Raw genomic sequence first — 22,985 nt, forward strand, 5'->3', positions numbered from 1 at the left:
CTAATAGAATGTCCATTTTTAAATGATTTTAGCAATGTTTTTATTTTTTTATTCTATTTTATATTAAAAAAATATTCTATATAAATGTTGTTGTTACTGTTATTTGCAGTATATGTATATTTTTGTAGTTGATTTCTGATGAATATAGACATTGCTGCTGATATGAATGAATGAATGAATACATTAACAAATAAATACATAAATAAATCATTCAATGGTCTCACAAGTCTACTTTCATTTGTAATATTTGATTTCAAACTTACTATTTTTTCTCTGTGTCACTCTTTCGAACTGCATGCATTAATAATGCACATTATTTATTATTTATTCTCTTAAATTTAGTTTATAATGTGGTCTTGTTTAATAAAGCAATCATAGATTCTGTTTGATGTGAGTCTGTGGTCAGTCTGGAGTTTGTTAAACGTGTCTCTCCTCCTGCGGCACAAATTCGTATTCATCTGTTTATGCTGCCTGTTTAAATGAAGAGTCCGTCTGAATGACACATTGTAAAATAACATTAGGGCTTCTGAAAAACATCTAGGTTGCAATGTATGCATGGCTGGCACTGACACCAAAAACCTTCATTCAAATTCATTATGACTGGTTCCGATGGCTGGATTCAGTTTGTCATGCTGCATCGAGAGGTTTATTTAGTGGACCACACAGACAGAGGAAAAAAAAAACTAAAAAAAAAAACTTTAGAAGCTATGACCTAGTGGTTAACCTCTTATTGAATGAAAACATGCTGTTGTGCATTGTGTGGGTGTTTCAAAAATAAAGTTGTATACTCGAGCTAAAATGTTGGCAGATTAATCTTCATAATGCAATGTGTATAATTATTATTCATTATGTATAATTTGTTCTAGAGCTTTTAGTATCCTGAGGTTAAACCTTTTAGTCCAGTGTTGAAATTTTACATTATATTTACTTAATCTATTATAGATTAGAGAGTGTTCTTGTCTTCTGCTGCTTGACCATGTAATGCAGGAAACCTCTGACACAAATCTTTGAAGGTCCACAAAGATAAAGACATTCTTGCTGGCAGACAGCTGTTGTTTACAGCATAATACAGGATTGTGTGGTTTATAATGACCATTGAGCATTTAAAAAAATAAATTTAACAATTCATCTGCTGAGTAAACCAAACATTTATTTTAAAATGAAAGGCAAATGAAAAATAAAACACATTTTGATCAACATGATACTCATGCTGCATGTTGATTCAGCCTTGATCTCTGACACCGAAACATTGATTTTACTTATTAATTTAATTTAACATTTGAAAAGGCTGTAACATGCATTAATTCCTCTCTTTTTCAAGTACAGGGTAAATCATGGAGTGATGTAACATTTTGTTGCAATATCTGGTGATTTGTTGGGCTAAATGTTTTTGATGGAATATTACTATAATTAATAATTCCACAAATAAAAGATAATACAATGATAGCATAAATAATACAACATACACGCTACCAGAGCAATAGAAAACCCGAAAGCATTCGACATTTAAAAATGCAATTAATCAACCAATCCAAAAACAAACAAATAAATAAATAAATAAAAACCGCAAAATGCACAGGCAAAAAATAAAAATAATAAACATAAATAAAAATCAAAGCAGAAACTGATATAGTCCTCTAAATGCTATATTTTTTACTGATTACTTACAGCTGGTCATGTATATAACAGTGATTTTTAGGTGAAACTGAAACTGGTGGTTTTAAAATGCTCCCCGGTTCCCCTTGTTTCAAATCTAGAAATGTTCATATCTGCTTTAATTTTAGATGTTTCTACGTTTCTACTCTTTTTTAAATATAAAGATGTGCAAATATTAGTGTGCAAATATCACTCATTCCCATAGATGCCAGAGCTCCGGGGTTGTAAAACCCTCCCATTGAGGGAGGCAGAGCGTCGGGAGGGATGGATGACAGAATGACAGCAGTGCGCTCGGAATAAATGCTCGCGTACCGGAGCGGAGCGGCAGGAGAGCACAGCTTCTCACGCGCTGCATGTTTATACAGCGGCTCGCTCAGACATGCCACGCTTCTTCTGAGTGGGAAACCAGGAGAAAAGTCGGAATATTGGCAAGGGGATAACCACACTGTTTGAGGCGATATTTACAGCTTTTCAAAGTGGAGAGGTAAGTTTCGTTGCTTTTTTTTTTTTTTTTTACTGTCAAAAGTATATTAAAGCTTTAATTCCACATGCTTTGGGAAATGCATTCTGTATATAAAGATGAGGCTTTGTGAAATGGGCATGTGGAGTTGCATAGCAGTCTCATGCTCAGGAGCAACTGGTGTGTCCTGTTGAACATGCATGCATGGCTGCAGGTCAGTGTTTCTGATAACTCCTGCATAAAGATAGTTGATGTGTTTTTGTTTATTTTGAAATCGGAATTTGTGTCTGTGAAGTTTTTGCATAATTTTGAGAATTGTCAACGTGTTTTAAACGTTCTACATTAAGAAAAGGCAACTTACACTGGTTTGAAGCATGCACTCTGTGTAATGTGTATTCACCCTTTTTATTTTCTGTAGCCTACATGAGATTTACCTAATCATTTTATTCTAATATGTAACTAATTTCATATTAAATTAATTTAGCATTATTAAATATAAAATGACCACACAATGTGTGTGCAAAGCATCGGTTTCTGAAAATAAAAAAAGCTTACTTCAGTTGTGGGATATATTATATCATACAGTATGTCTTTGCAAAGCATTCTATTGTTAGAACAATATCACAAGATTCACCAATACATGTCTGTTTGGAAAAGCAGGAGCTATTTCTACCTGTTCTGACAGATAAATTGCTTTTATGGATGAGGTCATGTTGATTTAGTCATGTGAAATAATATTTTAAATTAATAACACCACTGAAGCACATTTTCACTGCCACCAAAATGTCAATACTGAATGAGGAATGTAATGTGCCTATTTAAGAGCTTTGACATGCATAGTCCATAATTTTCTCAATGTGATTTTCAGTGTAATTTATAACAAATGCATTTTTATTTTATCATTCACAAATAGTTACTCAGTTATTGAATGCAAGTGTATTGTAAACAAGACACTAATAGATCATGCTGTGAATATCATGCAGTGCAATTGAAAGTTATTAGCTGTGCCTTTGCTTACTCTTTATTACAAAACAGTACCTGCAGTTGTAATGATTCTCTCCATGACACTAAATCGGAATTAGTAATGTTGCATTTTGACAGAATTGGACAATAGTTGTTCACACGAGGCCATATGCGTTTCATGCTGCCAAGAAAGGCAAGATGCAGGAGGACTGTAGATTATAAGTGTTTCTTACATGAACGTTCAGTTGAGACTGAGCGTGATGCACATGGAGGAAATGCTACTGGCTTGTCAACAGAAAGGAAAGAGTGAATTGAAATCTACGTTCACAGCTTGTACACTGTGATATGAGTCACCACCCAATCATTGAAATTATTAACGAAAAATATTGTGAAGGTTTCAACTGAATGACTCTTTCTTACAAATAACGTCTTGCATTCAAAGTCAAGCAATGATTCATACAAAAAAGAAAATTCTGTCATTATTTACTCACACTCATGTCGTTTCAAACCTGTATGCTGTTGTTATGTTTCTGTGGAACACAACAAAAGAATTTGGAAGAATCTCACAGTATGCTCTGTATGAAGCTGTATGATAGTTTTGTATGAGAAATAAACTGAAATTTAATAGTGACTAATGAACTTTCAGATAATCTTCCCCTCCAGTGAGTCAGTGATTTAAACCAGATCAGTTTGATTTGTGAACAAAGCATTCTGTCTGATTTGTGATTCAGATCAACAGTTCATTGAAAAAGAACTGTTCATTCACAAATCAGACTTTAAAGCTTTGAATATAGAGCATGAGACATGTGGACTACTTTTATGCTGTTGTTTTGTGTTTGCTCCATGGAAAAATGACAGCATACATGTTTAGAATCAATTATTTTTGGTCAAACTGTCCCTTTAAACCAATTTTTACTACTGACGTAGTTAGACTTAATTAACGGTCTGAATATTTCCTTAAATGTCACAGGATGCCATTAGTAGAACGAAAAAGTGAATCTTGCTAGTCTGTATTGTCTTGCATTTCTTCATGTCTTCGCCTGCCGTGGTTGACACATCTGACATGTCGCTCTCCTTTGTCACATTTAACTCAATTGCAGATCTGACGCACAGCAAGACACAATGCAGGAATCTGAGCCTAGCGTGTGTCAGCTGCAGCCCAACATCATCTCAGTGCGCCTCTTCAAAAGAAAGATCGGTGGGCTGGGCTTTCTGGTCAAACAACGTGTGTGCAAGCCGCCCGTCATCGTCTCTGACCTCATCCGGGGTGGGGCGGCGGAGGAATGTGGGCTGGTCCAAGTCGGTGACATCGTCCTGGCCGTGAACAACAAGCCTTTGGTGGACCTGAGCTACGAACGTGCGCTCGAGACCCTGAAGAATGTGTCGCCCGAGAGCCACGCAGTCCTCATCCTCCGCGGACCCGAGGGCTTCACCACTCACCTGGAGACCACGCTGAGCAGTGACGGGAAACCCAAAACGATTCGCGTCACCAGGCCCGTTATGCCCGCTCAGAGCAGGCCGTGTGAACGATGTTCGCCTCTCAGCCCCAACATGACCAAAGAGCTCAGGGCCATAGAGAACCTGTCCTCTTCCTCTACTCCCAGGAAAGACCCACGGGAGAGCAAACCCCTGATTCCGCTGCTGGCCCAGGACTCTCTGCTCAGAGAAGGAGGCCATTCAGCCCTTCTCCTCAACGGGGTGGAGGAGAACAACGACCTGCTGAAGGAGATCGAGCCAGTGCTGAAACTCATCAAGAACAGCAAAAAAGAGATCAATGGAGAAGGCCAGAGAGTCATAGAGAGGAAGGATGTCGAAGTGCAGGTGGAGAGGTGAGTGATGTCTTAGTGCAAAAACATACCAATACATACAGCTCTCTGCAGTTTCCAACTGAAATAAACATTAATGGCAGTAAACCACCAAAAGAGTTTATTCACTTCACACAAATTCTGATTGCAAGGACAAATAATCAATTAATAAAGAGTTATTTTTGTGCAGTTCTTCCCCACAATATTATGTTATGAACGCAAAAGGCTTTTACCATAGTGCATTATAAACTAATACATTTTGACATCTGCGTCACATAACCAGCTCCATTTATATGACTTTTCTTTTGTGGTAAACTTGCTCAGTAGCTCACCTGGTACAGGCTAGCACTTGCAATGTGGAGTGTTCAGGTACGAGTCCCGTGAAATACAAGTCATGCTAAATAGCTAACATGGAATAGTTGCTTCAGCAAATGCGTTTTATCCCACATTTGTCTTGCTTTTAGGCTAGGGTTTCGGTTTAGGTGGTATGTTACTTACAAATGCGATAGACCTTTTAGTTCCATTTACCGGACTTTAATTTCCAAACTCAAATTAATTTCCAAAGTCAAAGTTTTTCAATCTCTAATATAATTATTATTTTTTTTAAATAATCAAATTTAAGATATTAAATTATCTACAAAAGATAAAAGTTTATATGCACACTAAGTGAATACATTTTCAGCACATATCTCATCCTGAAATGGTGTTTCAATTTTAACCATTCAAGTTTATGATTTTTCCTGGGCGGATGATAAATTGTATTAAAAGATAGCACTGAAGTGTCACCTAGTTTAAAAGGATAGTTCACCCAAAAATTTTAATTCTGTCATTAATTACTCACCCTCATGTCGCTCTAAACCTGTAAGACCTTCATTGATCTTCAGAACCAATGCTATCTCACGACCAATTCTTACGTATTTTACGAGGTGGCTAATTCAAATTCTAGTACAAATTCATTCAATCTCACTCGTACGATTTTGTACGATTTGTCTAAACCCCAGTGATGGGTAGGTTTAGAGGCGGGGTTAGGTGTAGGTCATTCGTACAAATTCATACGAATTGGCAACTCGTAAAATAGGTATGATTTAGCAAAAATTTTATGAATTTGTACTAGTGAGGTCATACAAATTTGTACGAATTAGCAACCTCGTAAAATATGTACAATTTGCCGTGAGATCGGGCTGTCAGAACACAAATTAAGATATGTTTAATGAAATCTGAGCTGTCCCAATCTTTCTGACCCTGCATAGACAGCAATGCAGCTACCACGTTCAAGGCCCAGAAAGGTCGTAAGGACATCGTGTCATGGAATAGTCCATGTAACATTAGTGGTTCAACCGTAATGTTATGAAACTACGAGAATATTTTTTCTGTGCAAAGAAAACAAAAATAATGACTTTATTCAACAATTTCTTCTCTTTCGCGTCAGCCTTCGACACGTGTTCACGACATTACCACAATGCATGACCGTTAAGTAGCATTTAATCTGTTTTCTTTGCATTCAAAGAAAGCCCTTATATGCATGAAGTGGAAAAAAAAACTTTTATAAAATCAGTTAATTTGGTGCACAAAATTAAAGTGCTGATTTTAAATTTCTGTTGACGGAATGCAACTGGTTGTCTATTTACAAAATGCATTCAAAGTGTACAAATATTTTGCCACAAAATACATGCCTTTTGCATTTTATATCACATAATAAATTACCCCATAAAATTGTGAATGCGGTATTTACAAATACATATTACACTGTACATCTAAGTCAGACATAGTTCTGTCATTCCTGTTAATTAAAAAAAAAAAAATGTATAGTTTATAAATCAGGTTAACATTCGAGAAATTAGACCACAAGTTAGTCATTTCCCCTTTATGATCTCATTAACTGGTGCCTGTTGTGGCTTCAATTAGTCTGTTCATATGCACATTGGAATCTGATTTAGTTATTTAACTATATGTAATCGCCTTACTGAAAGCATTAAATTTAACATCCCGCTCATCATTTTCTCTTGGGTACAATATATATGGCATTCCAGTATATCACTAAGCTCTGAATCACATTGTTTGGAGTTTTAATATATGTGCAAATATAGGTTATTAATGCATTCTCCATTTTGGATTGAAATCACCACTGGCATTTAAAAAGCAAATATGAGTCCACTAACATGACTTAACATTACTTGTTCCCAGAAAGATCATGTTCTAAAAGCTTCAAGTGGTAGTGCATGAGTAATGACAACACTACAGCAAATTACATGAGCACTATTAACCTAAGGGAAGAGTTCTCTCAAAAACATTATTGGTTTAATGTTGTAAACAACAATCAAATCCAGAAGAAATCCAGTTCTTAGAATCAGTTTTACCTTTTATATTAAAAAGAAAACTCTTTATATACTCCCAGTGCAAATATGATGTTAGGCATGATCAAAATATTACAATAGAGTCTAGTTTCTAATGGTGGAGTATGGGTTTAGTTGCCACACTATTTATTCCAATGAGTATTTCTCAATGTAGATTAATCTATAGTCTTATGAAAGCCGAAAAAAGTCTTTACTACAAACAAATCTGTTAAACATCGCCACCATTAGTGTGAAATAATTATCTAAAGTCTGTGTGACACCTAGCCCCAGTCTGTCTCCCCTTTTCATTTATTTGGGAATATGATTTACAAATCACTCAACAGAGAATATAGACATATTTGCACAATATTCATGCCTCAAAAACAAGGTTTTCTTAGAAAGGTCAGTTTTCTAAATGCATATTCTTTTTGATAAGTGATTCTTGTGTTTACTCGGTGAGCTGTCAGTGAGTGAATCTGTTCAGAATGTATTTATTCCATTCAGTCTTTTACTCTTGCGTCGAATGTTCATATTACGCTTTAGTGAACAGGAAATACTATCAGGCCATGTGAGAAGCTTCTAGCAACATTAATAATAGAATGGATAAATATAGACATGAATATGAATATAGTCATTTTGTGATTACACCCCAGTTTTCACAGAATACCACTTGGTCTAATTAATTCCTAAATTATTTGTTACAGCCTAACCACTATAGTTTTGTCATAATAAATATAAAATAGTAGCTTATTGATATGTTGTTTAACTGAATGAGAGTTACCATCTCCATACTGTGAAGATCAAATAAATGTCAGTTTTGTAAAAGCCTCATTACAGAAAACTGATTAGTTTTGTCCTGGTAGTTCTTAAACAGCAGCTGTCTGCATTTTAGTGTGCTTAAACATGAAGTGTTAAAAAATATTTACTGATTCCAAACAGGTTTCAAGAACACGCCTCTCCTTTTTGCCATTGGTCAGTTAAACAGATAATCCCGCCCCAAACTAATGCCATTGGTTGACTACTTGTTGCTGTTGTTGGGCAAGTCTGGATGTTCAAACAAACAGAGCAATGATTAGCAATTGCCTCAGAGTGTTTTATTATTTGAAAAAGTACACACCAGATTTCTTTTCTGTATTAGAAGAACTAAACAAATTATAATTAGGCTTGGAAAATTAATCCGACTGGTGAGCAGAGATGGCAACGTTTCATCCAAAACAAATCAAGCTTCTCTCACTCTTCTCACATTTGTGATAAATGTGTTACTATGAGTCCCATCAACATCAGCTAGTAAAAAAATGTTCTGTAAGTGATTGTTTACACTTTTTAATTATACATTATACGGTAACACTTTACTTGAAGGGCTGTGCATAAGCCTGACATGACACCTTCATAATCATGACATGACACATGTCATGAATATGAAGGAGGTTTTCATGCATGTTTATGACAACTGTCATTAAGTGTCATTCGCTCAGTTATGTCATTTTTAATGCAAAGATGACATTGTTTGACCTAACCCTAACCCTAACCCTACCCTTACCCCTAACCCTAGCCCATAACAAAGACATCTCAAACAATGTCATCTTTGCATTAACTGAGCGAATGACACTTAATGACAGCTGTCATGTCAGTCTTATGCACACCCCTTCAAGTAAAGTGTAACCCATTATACTTTGGAAAGCATAGTTTATATTTTGAGTATCTGGGCACTAGTGAAATCTGATTATGGAATAACTTGAGAATGAATGGAATTGAGGTTATTTACTATTTTATTTAAAAGACGTAGTGCACATTGGTAGCCTTGAGATATTAATGTTTTACAGAAATTGAAGTTAAGCTTTACAGACAGAATCTGAGGCATGTTAATTATGACAGATTTTATTTTATTTTTTGGACTAATTCCGTTTATAACATAAACGTAAAAGTGTGCAAAGTAATAAACATACAGTAGACAACAAATAATATAATTGAATGTTTTCTAGACCTGTTTTCTTCTGGCTGATGTTTGAGCTGTTTGTGACTTTCAGAGACCTTGGTGTGGGAAATGGACAGAACGCCCAGCTGGCGTCAGATAACGACAGAGTGTTTGATGACCTCTGGAGAAAGGACAACATGCCTACGGTGCTTAACAACCCTTACTCAGAAAGCGACAAGGTAAAATACAGTCTAAATGGCTTTACGTGTGGCTTTGAAGGACTGTGAGTGAGTCAGTAATCTAGCATTATTTCTTTTTTAAAGGTGCAAGTACAGAAATATTGAAGCTGTTCTTTACTGTTAATATGGCCTGATCTGCTTGACAGCTGGCAGATATTCAATGCCCTACTCTTAAAAAGAATTAGAGGGCATAGTTCCACAAACTTTTTATTTTCTATTTCTTTAGAAGAACTGTACTGAAGTGTAAATTGTACTCGGGTTTTAAAGCAGTGGTTCTCATGGATCATGAAAAGCAGGGTAAAACTATGCTAACTACTACTAATAAAATACAACTAAATGTATTGGTGTTTATATGAAAATCGAAATGAAAACCGAAATAGAAAACCAAAAACTCGAACTGTTTTCAACGTTAATAATAATAAAAAAATTATGCTTTCAGCATGTTAGAAAGATTTCTGAAGGATCATGTGACACTGAAGACTGGAGTAATGATGCTGAAAATTAAGCTTTACAATTCCATTTTAAAGGGGTATGACGTTGCTAAAAAGAACATTATTTTATGTATTTGGTGTAATGCAATGTGTTTATGCGGTTTAAGGTTAAAAAAACACATTATTTTCCACATACTGTACATTATTGTTGCTCCTCTATGAGGCTATCGTTCTGAGAAGCGAGGCGTGCTCTGATTGACCAGCTGTCCAGTGCGTTGTGATTGGCTGAATACCTCAAGCGTGAGATGAAAATGTTATGCCCCTTACCGTATTGTGACACAAAACAAACCCATTACAAACGAGGCATTTGTTGCATCCAGTGGGGAAATAATTACTGATTATAATGACTTATACTGTCTTTTTACACGTCGTGTTGCATCGTGCGTAAACAGTACTATGTCTGCATTTGTGATCGGAGAACGACAAACAACAAGCGCTACACTACACAGCTCAAAACACGCTTGAATCATCAGTGGCAAATTCTTTAAATAACAAAATGTACTTACAGGCTGTGAGTCAGAAGCGGCAGACTGTCCTTGCAAAGTTGGAATTGCCCCACTTTATTGAAACAGCCTTTGTGCAAACCAGCATTGTAGGTTACTCTTCCAGCTTCAGGAAATAGTCCTCCGTAAAATCCGCTGCATACTCGAATATTTGCGTTGAACAATGTTGTAAATAAAACTTAACCACTGATTTCTAGTTGTGTCCTCTTTTGGAAGCCCAAACAAAGTACTTTCACTTTCACAACGAAACACAGCGTGTCCACGACATGGCGCCACAACAATACTACAGCGAGAATAATAGTTCCACCTTCTTTCATTGCATATACATTTGGGCGGTGTTTTGCAAAGCTCCCCATACCGTGATGTAGACATGTGGGGGCGTGTTTGAATGAGCTGTTTTAGGGGGGCGTGGCCGAGTCTTAAGTTTTATAAAGAATATCTCTTTGGTTTTGGGACTTTAGTCTTTGCAACTTCGGGTTGCTTTTCAAACAGCTTGTAACACTCCAAAGAGAAAGGGAAACTTGAAATCGCATCATATGACCCCTTTAATATATTCAAATGGAAAGTTTTAAATGTTAAATTATAATACTATTTCACAATATAATTTTACAGCATTTTAATTAAATAAATGCAGCACTGACTTTTTTCAAAAACATCTTACAAACCTCAAACTTTTGAATAGACATGAACTTATCACAGAAATTCAAAGTAAATTACATTTCTGCTGTTGAATAATAACAAAACAAACATTTTCTGTACAGCCTCCTATGATTTTACATATATTTAGCAAATTGTTTGTGCAATTCATGGTTATGGTAATGAATTTTAATGTTTGGTTATATGAACAATTTTGTTTAGTTTTGTACAATAGTCTGCATGTAAAATCTGGGTCCTGAAGCAAAACCAGTTAAGAACACATGATTCTAACAACCTAGAAACAAAACAAAACAACAACAAACAACACCAAAAAGTAAGCTGACTGATATGAAGAAACTATAATGTAACTTAAAGGTGCCATATAATGGAAAACTGTATTTACCTTGGCATAGTTGAATAATAACAGTTCTGTACATGAAAATGACATACCGTGAGCCTCAAACACCATTGTTTCCTCCTTCTTATATAATCTTCTTATATAATGCAAAAGACAACTGAAAAATAGGCGAATCATAACACCGACTGTGACGTAACAGTCGGGATCACTAATAGTTACGCCCCCAACATTTGCATATACACGCCCATGTTCTAGGCCAGCCAAAACTGCACAGCCAAATCATCAGAAGTTCTGCAGGTATTGTGAAGAAACAAGCGAGGACAACAGCGAAAATGGCAGATCATGGAAATAAATGTTATGTTCCAGGCTGTGCAGGGGATGTGAAGTGCAGGGATGGGTTGGTGTCTGTATTCAGAAAGGCACGGAAAGCAAATAATGCGTTCTAATAAAATAACGCGAGCCACTAAAGGGACATGGTTAGCTCCTTGCTAGGGGTAGCCTGTTACATTACAGTACATAAGATTTCACTTACCACATAAACAGAGTAAGGAGAGATGACTGAGGATGATGGCGAATGATTTACAGATCCTGAGCACCACTGACAAGCATCTGATCTTGTAAAATGTGTGGTAAGTTTTATGCTATGCCGCTCCATAGCATAAACAGAGTATGTGTGATCGCGAATCTCGAAATTGGAAGTGAAAGTAAAAAGTGATCGTGCATTTGAAAGCAGTTTCAATGCCCCGCATATTAATAGCGGCTCCCTGATGCCCGCATTTTATTTACAGTATAATTACCCAACGATATAAATGCGCGAGAAAGTATTGAAATATATATTTTTTCCCTGTGTTTCCTTCCTGTGAGCTACTGAAATGAGCCGCACTGTGAAACAGCCAATCAGAGCAGAGCTCAACATTATTATTCATGACCCTTCCAAATAAGGTAATAATAGACCATTTCATTCTAGGGAGAAATCCTAGCGTTGTAAATAGACATGTAAAACCATTTCTGGAGAATTTTTGCCCTTACCTAAGCCACATACCTTCTATGTAGATATAGATATAGTATCAATATTGTATCAATGCATTCTATGGCACCTTTAAAGCACGCTTTCCAAAGGACCATATAGAAAATATGAGAAAAGGATCACATAATTCAACAAAGAAACTTTAGTTGAGTGGTTTTCAAACTCTAACCTTATATTAAAAGTAATAATAATAAAATACAAAGCACACCTACGAATGAAATAATCTACAAAATAAGATTTAAGTGGTGGAGTCTGCATGTTCAAAATTAATTGCAAGTTTAATATTTCAAGTAGGGCTTACTTGCAAGTAGCCTTGTCACTATGAAAGCCTCTCTAGTGCCTGTCACATGGCTTTCTCTGTACCTGCCAGCTCAGTGCTGGTGTAGCATGTGTTTCTACAGTCCTGGTTGTGGGGGTAGCAGTGCTTACATTTCACATCAGCACATGACTCTCTCATCTGGCCTCTTGTGACGCATTATCCTTCTGAAAGAAACCGGATGGATGGAGGCGATCCAAAAAAGCAGAGGAATGAATGGATGCAGCTGTGTGGTCCAAGACGGAGTTGTTCTGTTTTTCTCTCTCTATGCTTAGTGTAATACAGTGTCTGGTGGATGATTAATCATCAGTGAGTAAGACGAGGAGGGGGAGAGTGAGAGAGTACAAGAGAAATACAAGGACAAGAACATTAAACCAAGGCAATATGTTATTGTTGTGCACAATCTCTGACATTATTTGTGTGACAGAAAGATTCAATGACTGTTGAGATGATATATGAACCCTTACAGCATGTCCTAACCAGGCAACAAGTTTCCAGCAACAGCTAATTTGTCTATCCACAATAAGTTCAAAGCTGCTGCACAATCACAGCCAATCAGACGACATCTAATGTATAATATAGTTGTGGGCGGGTTACCTAGTGTAACATTTGTGATCAACGAAATGTCAAGATTTACATCAAAATTTACATAAATTGTGCATTATAGATATTTTTAGTCCTTAGATGTGCACCAGCGATATTGTTCACAGTTTGTATGATTTATATTGAAGACCGTTTCCACCACAAAATATTCCGTAATTGTGACATTTTAACATTTTACTTTTTTCTCAAAAATGTCAGAATTGTGAGATATGAACTCACAATTCTGAGAAGAAAAGTCAGAATGGTGAGATATAAACTTTTATTAGTTTTAAACTCAAGAAAAAAGGCAGAATTGTTAGATGTAAGCTTGGAATTACAAGAAAAAGTCAGAAATCTGAATTAATATCTGACAGTTCTGTGTTTATACAGTATGTCGCAATTCTGAGAAAAAAATCAGGACTGTGAGATAAAACATCACGGTTACATTTTTAATGTTTTATTCCGTGGTGGAAATGGGCTCAGCAGGTCTCAAATGGTCAAAATACTTTTCAGTCAAGAGTGAAAACAATAGGAGAATAAAGCCAAAACCCAATCATATTTGGCAATTTAGAAATCCTGGCCAGGACATCTCAGGGAAAAACAGGATATGTGGTCACCCTAGATTTCACCTCTTAGTCAGTTGGCTTGGTTCATGGCTTTTAACGCTTTAAACAAAGACTTTTTAAAAATCCCTATACGAAAAATGAATGGAAAAATACTTTGTTGCTGAAAAGTGGGTGGGCAAAACATGCATGGATACACACTACCAAAAATCTTACTGTTTAGACATTGTGTACCACCCAGGCACTTTCAGCATGCTTTTTAAAAAAACATACTATGATACACTAAATCTAATCTTGCATATAATTTAGGACAGATGAATTTCGACGCTGTATACATTTAAATGTGTAAGTGTTATTTCAATCACATTGACCTTAAATGGCCAGCCAGATATGACATTATCTGCAAAGGCTAAGGGGAAATAACACATTCTCTCGCACCTTCAAATCTTCACTTCAGTCTGACAGTTTGAAACCTTGGCTACTCTATAATTTTGCACTTTTAGCATATTCTCACTGACACACTTTGGTACATTATTTGGTACAGCACATTCTCAACATGCTGTAAGATACACAAAGTATTCCTGCTGCTGAGATGATGATAAGTTCTTATAAGCTTGCTTTAGACAATTTTAAACTTGTTTTACATGTCTATGTTGAGCTGCAAATGGAACAGCTTGTTTTTTTTAAGAAGTGTCTGTACTTTGGAAAGCTAACCTTGCTAACAAGAGACCGAATGCATGTTTCATTGATTGCAAACCCGCTAAAGCAACGCAGGTGTGATGATTTGAAATGTTTGAGATGATAATAACCTTTCAGTGTGCCTGATGGGGTTGAGGTTTTTGAGAAATGTGCTGAGTTTTCCAAGGCTAACAGCAGCGCCCTGCATAATTTAAGCTCTAATAAGGCTCGCTCAGCCAGTGGAAGTGGTGCAAAGCAGTCGGACAGATGAGCTGCTAATCATTAAACAATGATGTTGCTGTCTTTGAAGCTCTGCATGAAAAACAAGCAATAATATTTAACCATCTATATTTTTATTAATCTCATGCCCTCATAAGTTCAATTATAGAACAGATTTCCACAAACAGCATTCCACTAGTTCAAAAATATATTATTTAATAATTGTTATGATGCTAAATGCATATTCATCATTAGCTACAGTATTGTGTATATCACTGCACAGCACCCATAAAAAACCTTCTGTTATTATTTACCACGTCAGAGGCGGCATTTTCGAGCAGATGCATGACACTTGATCATCTAAACAGTAATTTACTTGCTGAAGTTGCATTTGACAGATGCTTCCATCCAAAGTGACTTAAATTACATTACAAAATATAAATTTGTCTCATTATTCTTATTCTTGTCGTTGTTGTTATTATGCTTTTTAAAAATAGCCAATATGTAGTATAAAGAAATGCTATATTGTGATCACAACTCATGCTCACATTGTAAATATTAATATATAAATGAATATCTAAATATATTCTAAAAATTCATGATAGGTGATGCAAACATTTTGAATGTATTTTAGGAAATGCATTTTAGTAGTAGATGTGATTTAGTAGGAGAAAAAGTAACAAAGCACAAAGTGTGATTTATTGGACGAGAGGTGAGCAACAAATAATGTTTGGTAAATTTCTGTTCAAGCATTAACTGAAAATAGCATAGACTAGCCCAAAAGATGGATTATAGAATCAATTGGTTCATCAAAATGAGCATAGATTAAAAGCAAGAAATTGATATTCTCAAACCATTAGACCAGGGTATAGCGCCATATTTAATTTTTTGACAGAATTGAAAATGAGGCAGTTTCGTGGTATTTTCCATAAAATTTTCCATAAAACAGTTTTGAAAGTTGTGGGTTGTCAAACTGACATGATCTATGATCTTTAAACAGTGCGTTTTAGTGTAAGACTAAGTTTATCCAGTCTTTGGTTTATCTCTCACAGCCTCGTTTTCATCTGTGTTAAATGCAATATGGCATCTAATCTGATTAACATCTATAGATTTAGCAACCATAGTAATTCCACTTCAACACCATAGGAACTCCCTGATGACTGTTAAAAAAAAAAAAAAAAAACCCACCTAAGCAAAGTTCTATCAACCGTCTAGCCATATTAAGTAAATAAAGCCAGTATTAGGTATTTATGCAGACAATTTCCATGACATCCATAGAGACAATCTTTTCAGCTTATTAGTCATTCCGGAATGTTTTATTTATTAGCAGCTTGTGAAAATGAGTTTGTCAAATCAGCTCGTGTTACTCTTTTACATAATAAAGCTTGTGTTAATACAGCTGTGGTGAGAAGGATGAGGCGTAGACAAAGCAGTTTCCCCCGCAGTGCCCATTGTCGAGCACTAAGTTGAATAAAGAGGTGCAGCAGCGAAGGTGGGTTCTGGTGGGTTGTGAATGTTGCGTGAGTGTATCGAGTGCTTGTTTCTGAAGCTCTTTGGTGTGGGTAAGTGGTCTCGAAGTGTCGATGATGTTGCCGATTATTCCACCCCGTTCACACACGTGGTTGGGTGTGTGTATGTGTCAGTTGTTGCCCGGGGCTACACTGTCATGTACACAGAATCCTTACAAAACCCTTTCAGTTGAAGTTTGCTTTTTCAATTTTACACCTTTTCTTTCGCACTGCCTTCCTGTCACAGTGTACACTTGTATATGTAAGGGTGTATCATATCCTCCTTTTGTCCTCACATTTCACTTGTGACAAGACGGTTCTTCTCATCCGTTCTGCCTCAGATGTCTCACATGCGTAAACATGAGTGTTCCTCATTCCTTGCCAGCCGAGTGCAGCGTGGCGGCTTTGAGATAATAATCGTGTATGTTGCGTGTGTTGTGTAGCCAGAGACAGAGAAGCACTGATCTGTCTTCTGAGGAGAATCAAATCGATTGAGGAGAAGGACGCCCACTATTCTTCCTGGGGACAGCGAAAATAATGGGCCAAGGCTGATATTGAAGTTTGCATTCATACCATCAGAAACCACCACAATTATAAGGCCTGTGAACCGGGTCTTCATAAGGAATATAATGGCTGCCAGATTGATTTCCGTTGCATTAACAATGTCAACTTCTGATACATTTGCACGTGGCAAATTACAGTCATCTTTTCAGTGGCAAGTCCTTGAGAGTATTCTATTCTCTCTGAAAATCAAAACTCAATTAGAACTTTGCTTAATAGTGCTGATTATCCCATTGACGCCTTTGAGTAAGTCATGTCATTCCTTTACCTGCTGGTTGTTAAAATAGCTACATAAGAATAAAGAACTTTGCAAAGAAAGTTCATTGCTGTCAACTGACCATTCGCAAAGACCCGTCCTCCTTAGTTACTGTTGCCATCTCCAACAAACATTGTCGCTCTCACACACTACACATCATATTCTCACGCAGTGAAAAATACGTCGCAGAGCAAAGAGGAAACTGACAACGCATCCTAACTAGCACGATACATATATATATATATATATATATATATATATATATATAGAGCATATTTAACTCTATCCTATGACATTTTTTCCGGCATCCCTCCTCCACCCCAACTCCTCAGTCTTAATCTATTTTCATCCCATAATAGGGATAGGGGGAGTTCTCTGGGTTCGGGCTGTATTCCGGGAGGACAGCATGCTTACTATTTACTCAATCAGATTATATGTAAGGGTGAACTCGTGAAATACTGTTTTGTGGCTCTTTAATGTGTTGTGACAGATCACTGTATTGCCTCAGTTCAAACACGTGAACCGATTGTCTTTTCATATTTACGTATCGCACGAAATGAACATAAATAAACATCAGAAAGTATTTTATTTCTGCATTGAAAACAGATGAGCGCACATGTGCATATACAGCTCCTGATCGGGGCGAAGTTCACTGGATTTTGTCCAGAGAATGATAAGAGCACACGTTTTAACATATTATTATATTATTTAACACTAGGTATTTTAACTTAAGCGCTGCAAGCCATGCATACAGTGCCGGAAATGACAGATTTTCTGGTCCGCAAAACAAGTTCTTTAAAGGGGTCATCGGATGCCCATTTCCCACAGTTTGATATGATTCTTTAGGGTCTTAATGAAAAGTCTATAACATACTTTGTTTAAAATTTCTCAATGGTAGTGTAAAACAACACCCTTTTTACCTTGTCAAAAACAGTTCTGTTTACAGAAAGCCATTTTGTTGCATGTTCCTTTAAATGCAAATGAACTCTGCTCACCCCGCCCCTCTCTTCCGAACCGCTCTGTGAGAGACTGTAAACTTTAGCCGCATTAATCGTGAAACTTGCTAACTAATACATTATTAGGAAAGGCGATTTGCAAAGATTCATAAAAAAACCTTATACTATCGAGATTTTTTTTTAAAAAGCACTGGGTGGATTTTTATCATTATATGGTGGTTGTGTACACACACTGCCAACACACATTTCAGTTCAAACAACATGTAAAAGTGAATTTTGCATCCGATGACCCCTTTAAAGGAATTCCTTAGCTTATTGCCATTACTGTGGCAGCCAACAACAGCACAGCTTAAGCCTCCTCACATTTTTATATTTAGTTATATTGAAAAAGTTTCAGTTCAGTCAATCTTTTTTACCCCGTTTTAACATATATTTCTATGGAGACCGACTGTAGCTGTCGGGCAAGATGGCGGATAGCAGCTGCGGCACATAACATCCGCATTCTGATTGGTCAGATCGCCTATCAATCAAGCTCCCTGTGAATGGTCAATTATAATTTATCTTCACACAGATGTTGGGAATTCTTAGAAACTATCAAACATAACAAACTATTGTTTTGAGAACTAAATGGCTGGTTTTGCTTAGTGGCCTATACACTTTTAAAAGCAAATGTTCCTTATTGGGACCTACGGTTCCATGAAGGATATTTAACCTCCCTGGAAACTTCCCATTGCACAGTAGGTTCTTTATAGTGGAAAACTGTTCTTTAAAGATAATTAAAATGTTCTAGAAAAATATTTACTGAAAGGTTCTTTTTTGTCATTACTGTGAAAAACCCCTTTTGGAACCGTTAAGAGTGTAATAATGAAGGTTAAATGTCTGTGTTGATAACCAAAATTTTCTTTTTAATTGTTCTTGGAAATTGTTGTGAGAATTGTTCCTGTAATTAGTGTACAGGGAGTCATTTTGGATAAAAGTGTTTGCTGATGGACAAATTTGAGGCGAGGTGCTAATAATGAGGTGTAATGTTTGTTCCTCCACAGCCACAGTCCCATGGGAGAGTTTCCCCCACTAGGACTGTGCAGAATGGAAGTCCCACCAAGTGTCCCAGATTCATGAAAGTGAAGAACTGGGAAACTGGAGCTTTATACAATGATACTTTACATCTCAGCTCCAGCAAGGTATGTTTGATGTTGATTCTAGGTAGGCTTATATGTATGAACTACATTTAGTTTAGCATAATAAAGAAATATCATCTTTTGCCATTACTGACACAGCAGAGTCCTTACAAAGAAGTAGTGGTGATACTGTGGTATCCCTAATGGTAAAACTATTTGGTTTGTGCGCCATTCAGAACTGAATTAAAAATGACTTTAAATTTATTTAAATTTATTTGTGGTAATACTTTACATTAAGTTTTAATTTCTTCATATTATGCTCTAAAAATGATTTTTTTGAAGTTTTACATAAAGATTATTAGAGTATATTTTGCAAGAAAACACTATTTCAGCTTATAATACTTCAAAAATTCTTAGTTCAATGTGTTACTTGCCATTTCTTTGCAATTATTAAGAATTTAAGTGCAAATCGTGCAATCCTACATCATTTCTAAGTGTAATGTTAGTAAAGATGAACTAACAGTAACTAATACTCCAACAGAATTGATTAATCTTAGTTATTGTTAATTTTAACATTTAATAATATTTTTTAAAGTAATGTTTTATCTGTTTACATTTGTCGATGCACCATTGCCATGAACTGACAATGAGCAATTGTATTTTTATTGACCAGAAATACCGTCTCGGTTACGTACGTAACCCTCGTTCCCTGATGGAGGGAACGGAGACGTTATGTCGTGACGACATAGGGGATTTACTTGGGAGCCCCAATCATCTCTGATTTAAGAGAAAACGCCAATGAATATTGGCTAGTGGATTTTGCATACCTGCGCCACTCCCCGTGCACACGGGTATAAATAGGCGGCAGGTGCATCCACTCATTAGGTTTTACGCTGAGGAGCCGAGAACGAGTCCCTGGCAACCAGCGATGGTTCAAGATTGTGGCATGGGGACATAACGTCTCCGTTCCCTCCATCAGGGAACGAGGGTTACGTACGTAACCGAGACGTTCCCTATCTGTCGGTCACTACGAGTTATGTCGTGACGACATAGGGGTCTTATGGAAAGCGCCACAACCTGAACCCTGTCACAACCTTGTGACATGCAGATGCTGACAAGCGAGTGCGTGACAGACAAATGCCATGCGAAGGTCGCAACCTTCCCATCGCCCCAGCGCAAATTCGCTAACCTTGGTGCCCGCAGGGACCACTGAGTACATCGCTGCTGGAGATAGCCAAGCCGCTGTTCCTTTTCCCACAGAAGTCGGAAGGGATTTCGACCTTCAATGAAAGATAGCTTCAAGTCTTTCCTATTTGTTGTTACAGCTTGGCAGTAACGACGGGGAAGCGAGCCTTCCAGAGAAGGGCGCTACGGAGGCCACATCCTGCCCGAAGGAGGTAACATGTGGAGACACTGATATGGACTGACCCAGGCCTGGGGCAGTACTACATGACTGGACCCTGGGGCAGATCCTACCTAGGGGTAGGGAGGAGAGCTGCCAGCAGGGCCTGACAGAAGGCTCTGTCAAAGGGAAGACACGGGTTTACCGTGAGGGAAACCTTACCATGGTAGAATACACATATGGGATTACCCGAAGGGAATCAAGCCATACGGACACCTAGCCCAGTACAGGGGCTGACCGGAGACCCGGGCAAGCTAACACAAGTACTGGGCCTGGCGTCAGACTGCTCCGCCCAGTCTGACTGCCGGGGTGCTGGAGGAACTCCACCAGGGTTCGCCGTCCGGGAACTGAACTGGAGGAGGAAAACGCGCTCGTATCCCGGGTGAGGGGAATGGCGCAGCAAGCGTGACACCGCCAGCTCTTCCCGCCACTTACCTGTTACCCAACACACGGAAGAAACTGGCTCGACGCGGAGATTGTAAAATCTCGCGAAGGTGTTCGGTGTCGCCCAGCCCGCAGCTCTACAGATGTCTGCCAGAGAGGCGCCGTGCGCCAACGCATAGAGGAGGCAACACTCCGTGTGGGTGAGCCCTCACCCCTAGGGGCACGGCTCGCCTTGGGATTGATACGCCAAGGCGATGGCATCCACTATCCAGTGGCCAACCTCTGCTTGGAGACAGCCTTCCCTTTCTGCTGACCTCCGTGGCAGACAAAGAGCTGCTCAGAGCTTCTAAAGCTCTGGGTGCGGTCCACGATATGCGCAACGCTCTTACGGGACACAGCAACGCCAAGGCTGGATCTGCCTCCTCCGAGGGCAGGGCTTGCAGGTTCACCACCTGATCGCGGAAGGGCGTGGTGGGAACCTTAGGCACGTATCCAGGCCGGGGTCTCAGGACAACGTGAGAGTAGACCGGCCCGAACACAAGGCACTCTTCGCTCACGAAAATGCTTGGAGGTCCCGACCCTCTTGATGGAAGTGAGCGCGGTCAGGAGCGCTGTCTTAGCAGACAGGAACTTAAGCTCAACTGAGTCCAGCGGCTCAAAGGGACCGCTCTGAAGCCCAGCCAGGTCAATAGAGAGATCCCAGGGGGGCATCAGGGGTGGCCTAGGAGGGTTCAACCTCCTGGCACCCCTCAGGAACCTCACGATGAGATCGTGCTTTCCCAGGGACCGGCTGTCCACTGCATCGTGATGGGCCGCAATAGCAGCCACATACACCTTCAAGGTGGAGGGTGACAGCCTACGCTCCAACCTTTCTTGCAGGAAAGAAAGCACTACTCCAATCGTGCATCTTCGGGGGTCTTCTCGGCGAGAAGAACACCAGTTCGCGAACAGACTCCACTTCAGTGCATAGGCTTGCCTTGTTGAAGGAGCTCTAGCCTGAGTGATGGTCTCTACCACAGTCCGTGGGAGACCGCTCAAGTCTGCAGCGTCCGTCCAGGAGCCACACGTGGAGGTTCCACAGATCTGGACGCTGGTGCCATATGGTGCCAAGCCCCTGAGAAAGGAGGTCCTTCCTCAGAGGGATGCGCCAGGGAAGAGCTGTCGCAAGGAGTATGAGTTCGGGAAACCAGGTCCGGGTGGGCCAGTACGGCGCGACCAGCAGGACCTGCTCCTTGTCTTCCCTGACCTTGCACAGTGTCTGTGCGAGCAGGCTCACTGGGGGAAACGCATACTTGCGCAGAGCCCGAGGCCAGCTGTGTGCCAGTGCATCCGTGCCGAGGGGGCCCTCGGTCAGGGAGTAATACAGCTGGCAGTGGGAGGACTCGCGGGAAGCAAACAGGTCTACCTGAGCTTCCCCGAATCGACTCCAGATCAGCCGGACTGTCTCGGGATGGAGTCGCCATTCTCCGAGGAACGTGAGCTGTCGTGAGAGCGCGTCGGCCGCACGATTGAGCTCCCCGGAATATGGACAGCACGCAGCAACTTGAGCGCGTCTGACTCCAGAGGAGGAGATGGCGGGCGAGCTGAGACATGCGACGTGATCGTACACCTCCCAACCGGTTGATGTATTTAAACAGTCGCAGTGTTGTCCGTCACGGACCAACACGTGCTTGCCGAGCAGCAGTGGCGGAACTGCCGCAAAGCTAGATGCACTGTCAACAACTCTAGGCAGTTGATGTGCCAAAGCAGTCGAGGCCCTGTCTTAGCGGGGCAAGGGCGCCCTCTACGACCTTCGTGAAGACACGGGGAGATAGGGACAGCCCGAAGGGGAGGACCCTGTACTGCCATGCCCGACCCTCGAACGCAAACCGTAGGAACGGTCTGTGTCGCGGAAGGATCGAAACATGAAAGTAAGCGTCCTTCAGGTCGATCGCTGCAAATCAATCCTTGGGCTGGACGCACTTTATAATGCGCCTGTGCGTCAGCATCTTGAACGGGAGCCTGTGTAGGGCCCGGTTCAGGACTCGCAGGTCCAGAATGGGTCGAAGACCACCGC

General features: G+C 39.1%; 1 protein-coding gene across 1 annotated transcript in view; it reads left to right on the top strand.

Annotated features, from left to right (window-relative positions):
* The first annotated feature begins 1,997 nt into the window (after positions 1-1,997).
* The window catches only part of nos1 (nitric oxide synthase 1 (neuronal)), a 68,129-nt gene continuing 47,141 nt past the window's right edge, over positions 1,998-22,985 (top strand). Inside the window, exons 1-4 of the mRNA XM_058776322.1 lie at positions 1,998-2,140; positions 4,180-4,908; positions 9,245-9,371; positions 19,069-19,206. Of these exons, the coding sequence (XP_058632305.1) occupies positions 4,202-4,908; positions 9,245-9,371; positions 19,069-19,206 (972 nt within the window). The 5' untranslated portion in view covers positions 1,998-2,140; positions 4,180-4,201. The remainder of the gene's footprint in view (positions 2,141-4,179; positions 4,909-9,244; positions 9,372-19,068; positions 19,207-22,985) is intronic.

This window comes from Onychostoma macrolepis, chromosome 05 (genome assembly GCF_012432095.1).
Source record: "Onychostoma macrolepis isolate SWU-2019 chromosome 05, ASM1243209v1, whole genome shotgun sequence".
Lineage (NCBI taxonomy): Eukaryota > Metazoa > Chordata > Actinopteri > Cypriniformes > Cyprinidae > Onychostoma > Onychostoma macrolepis.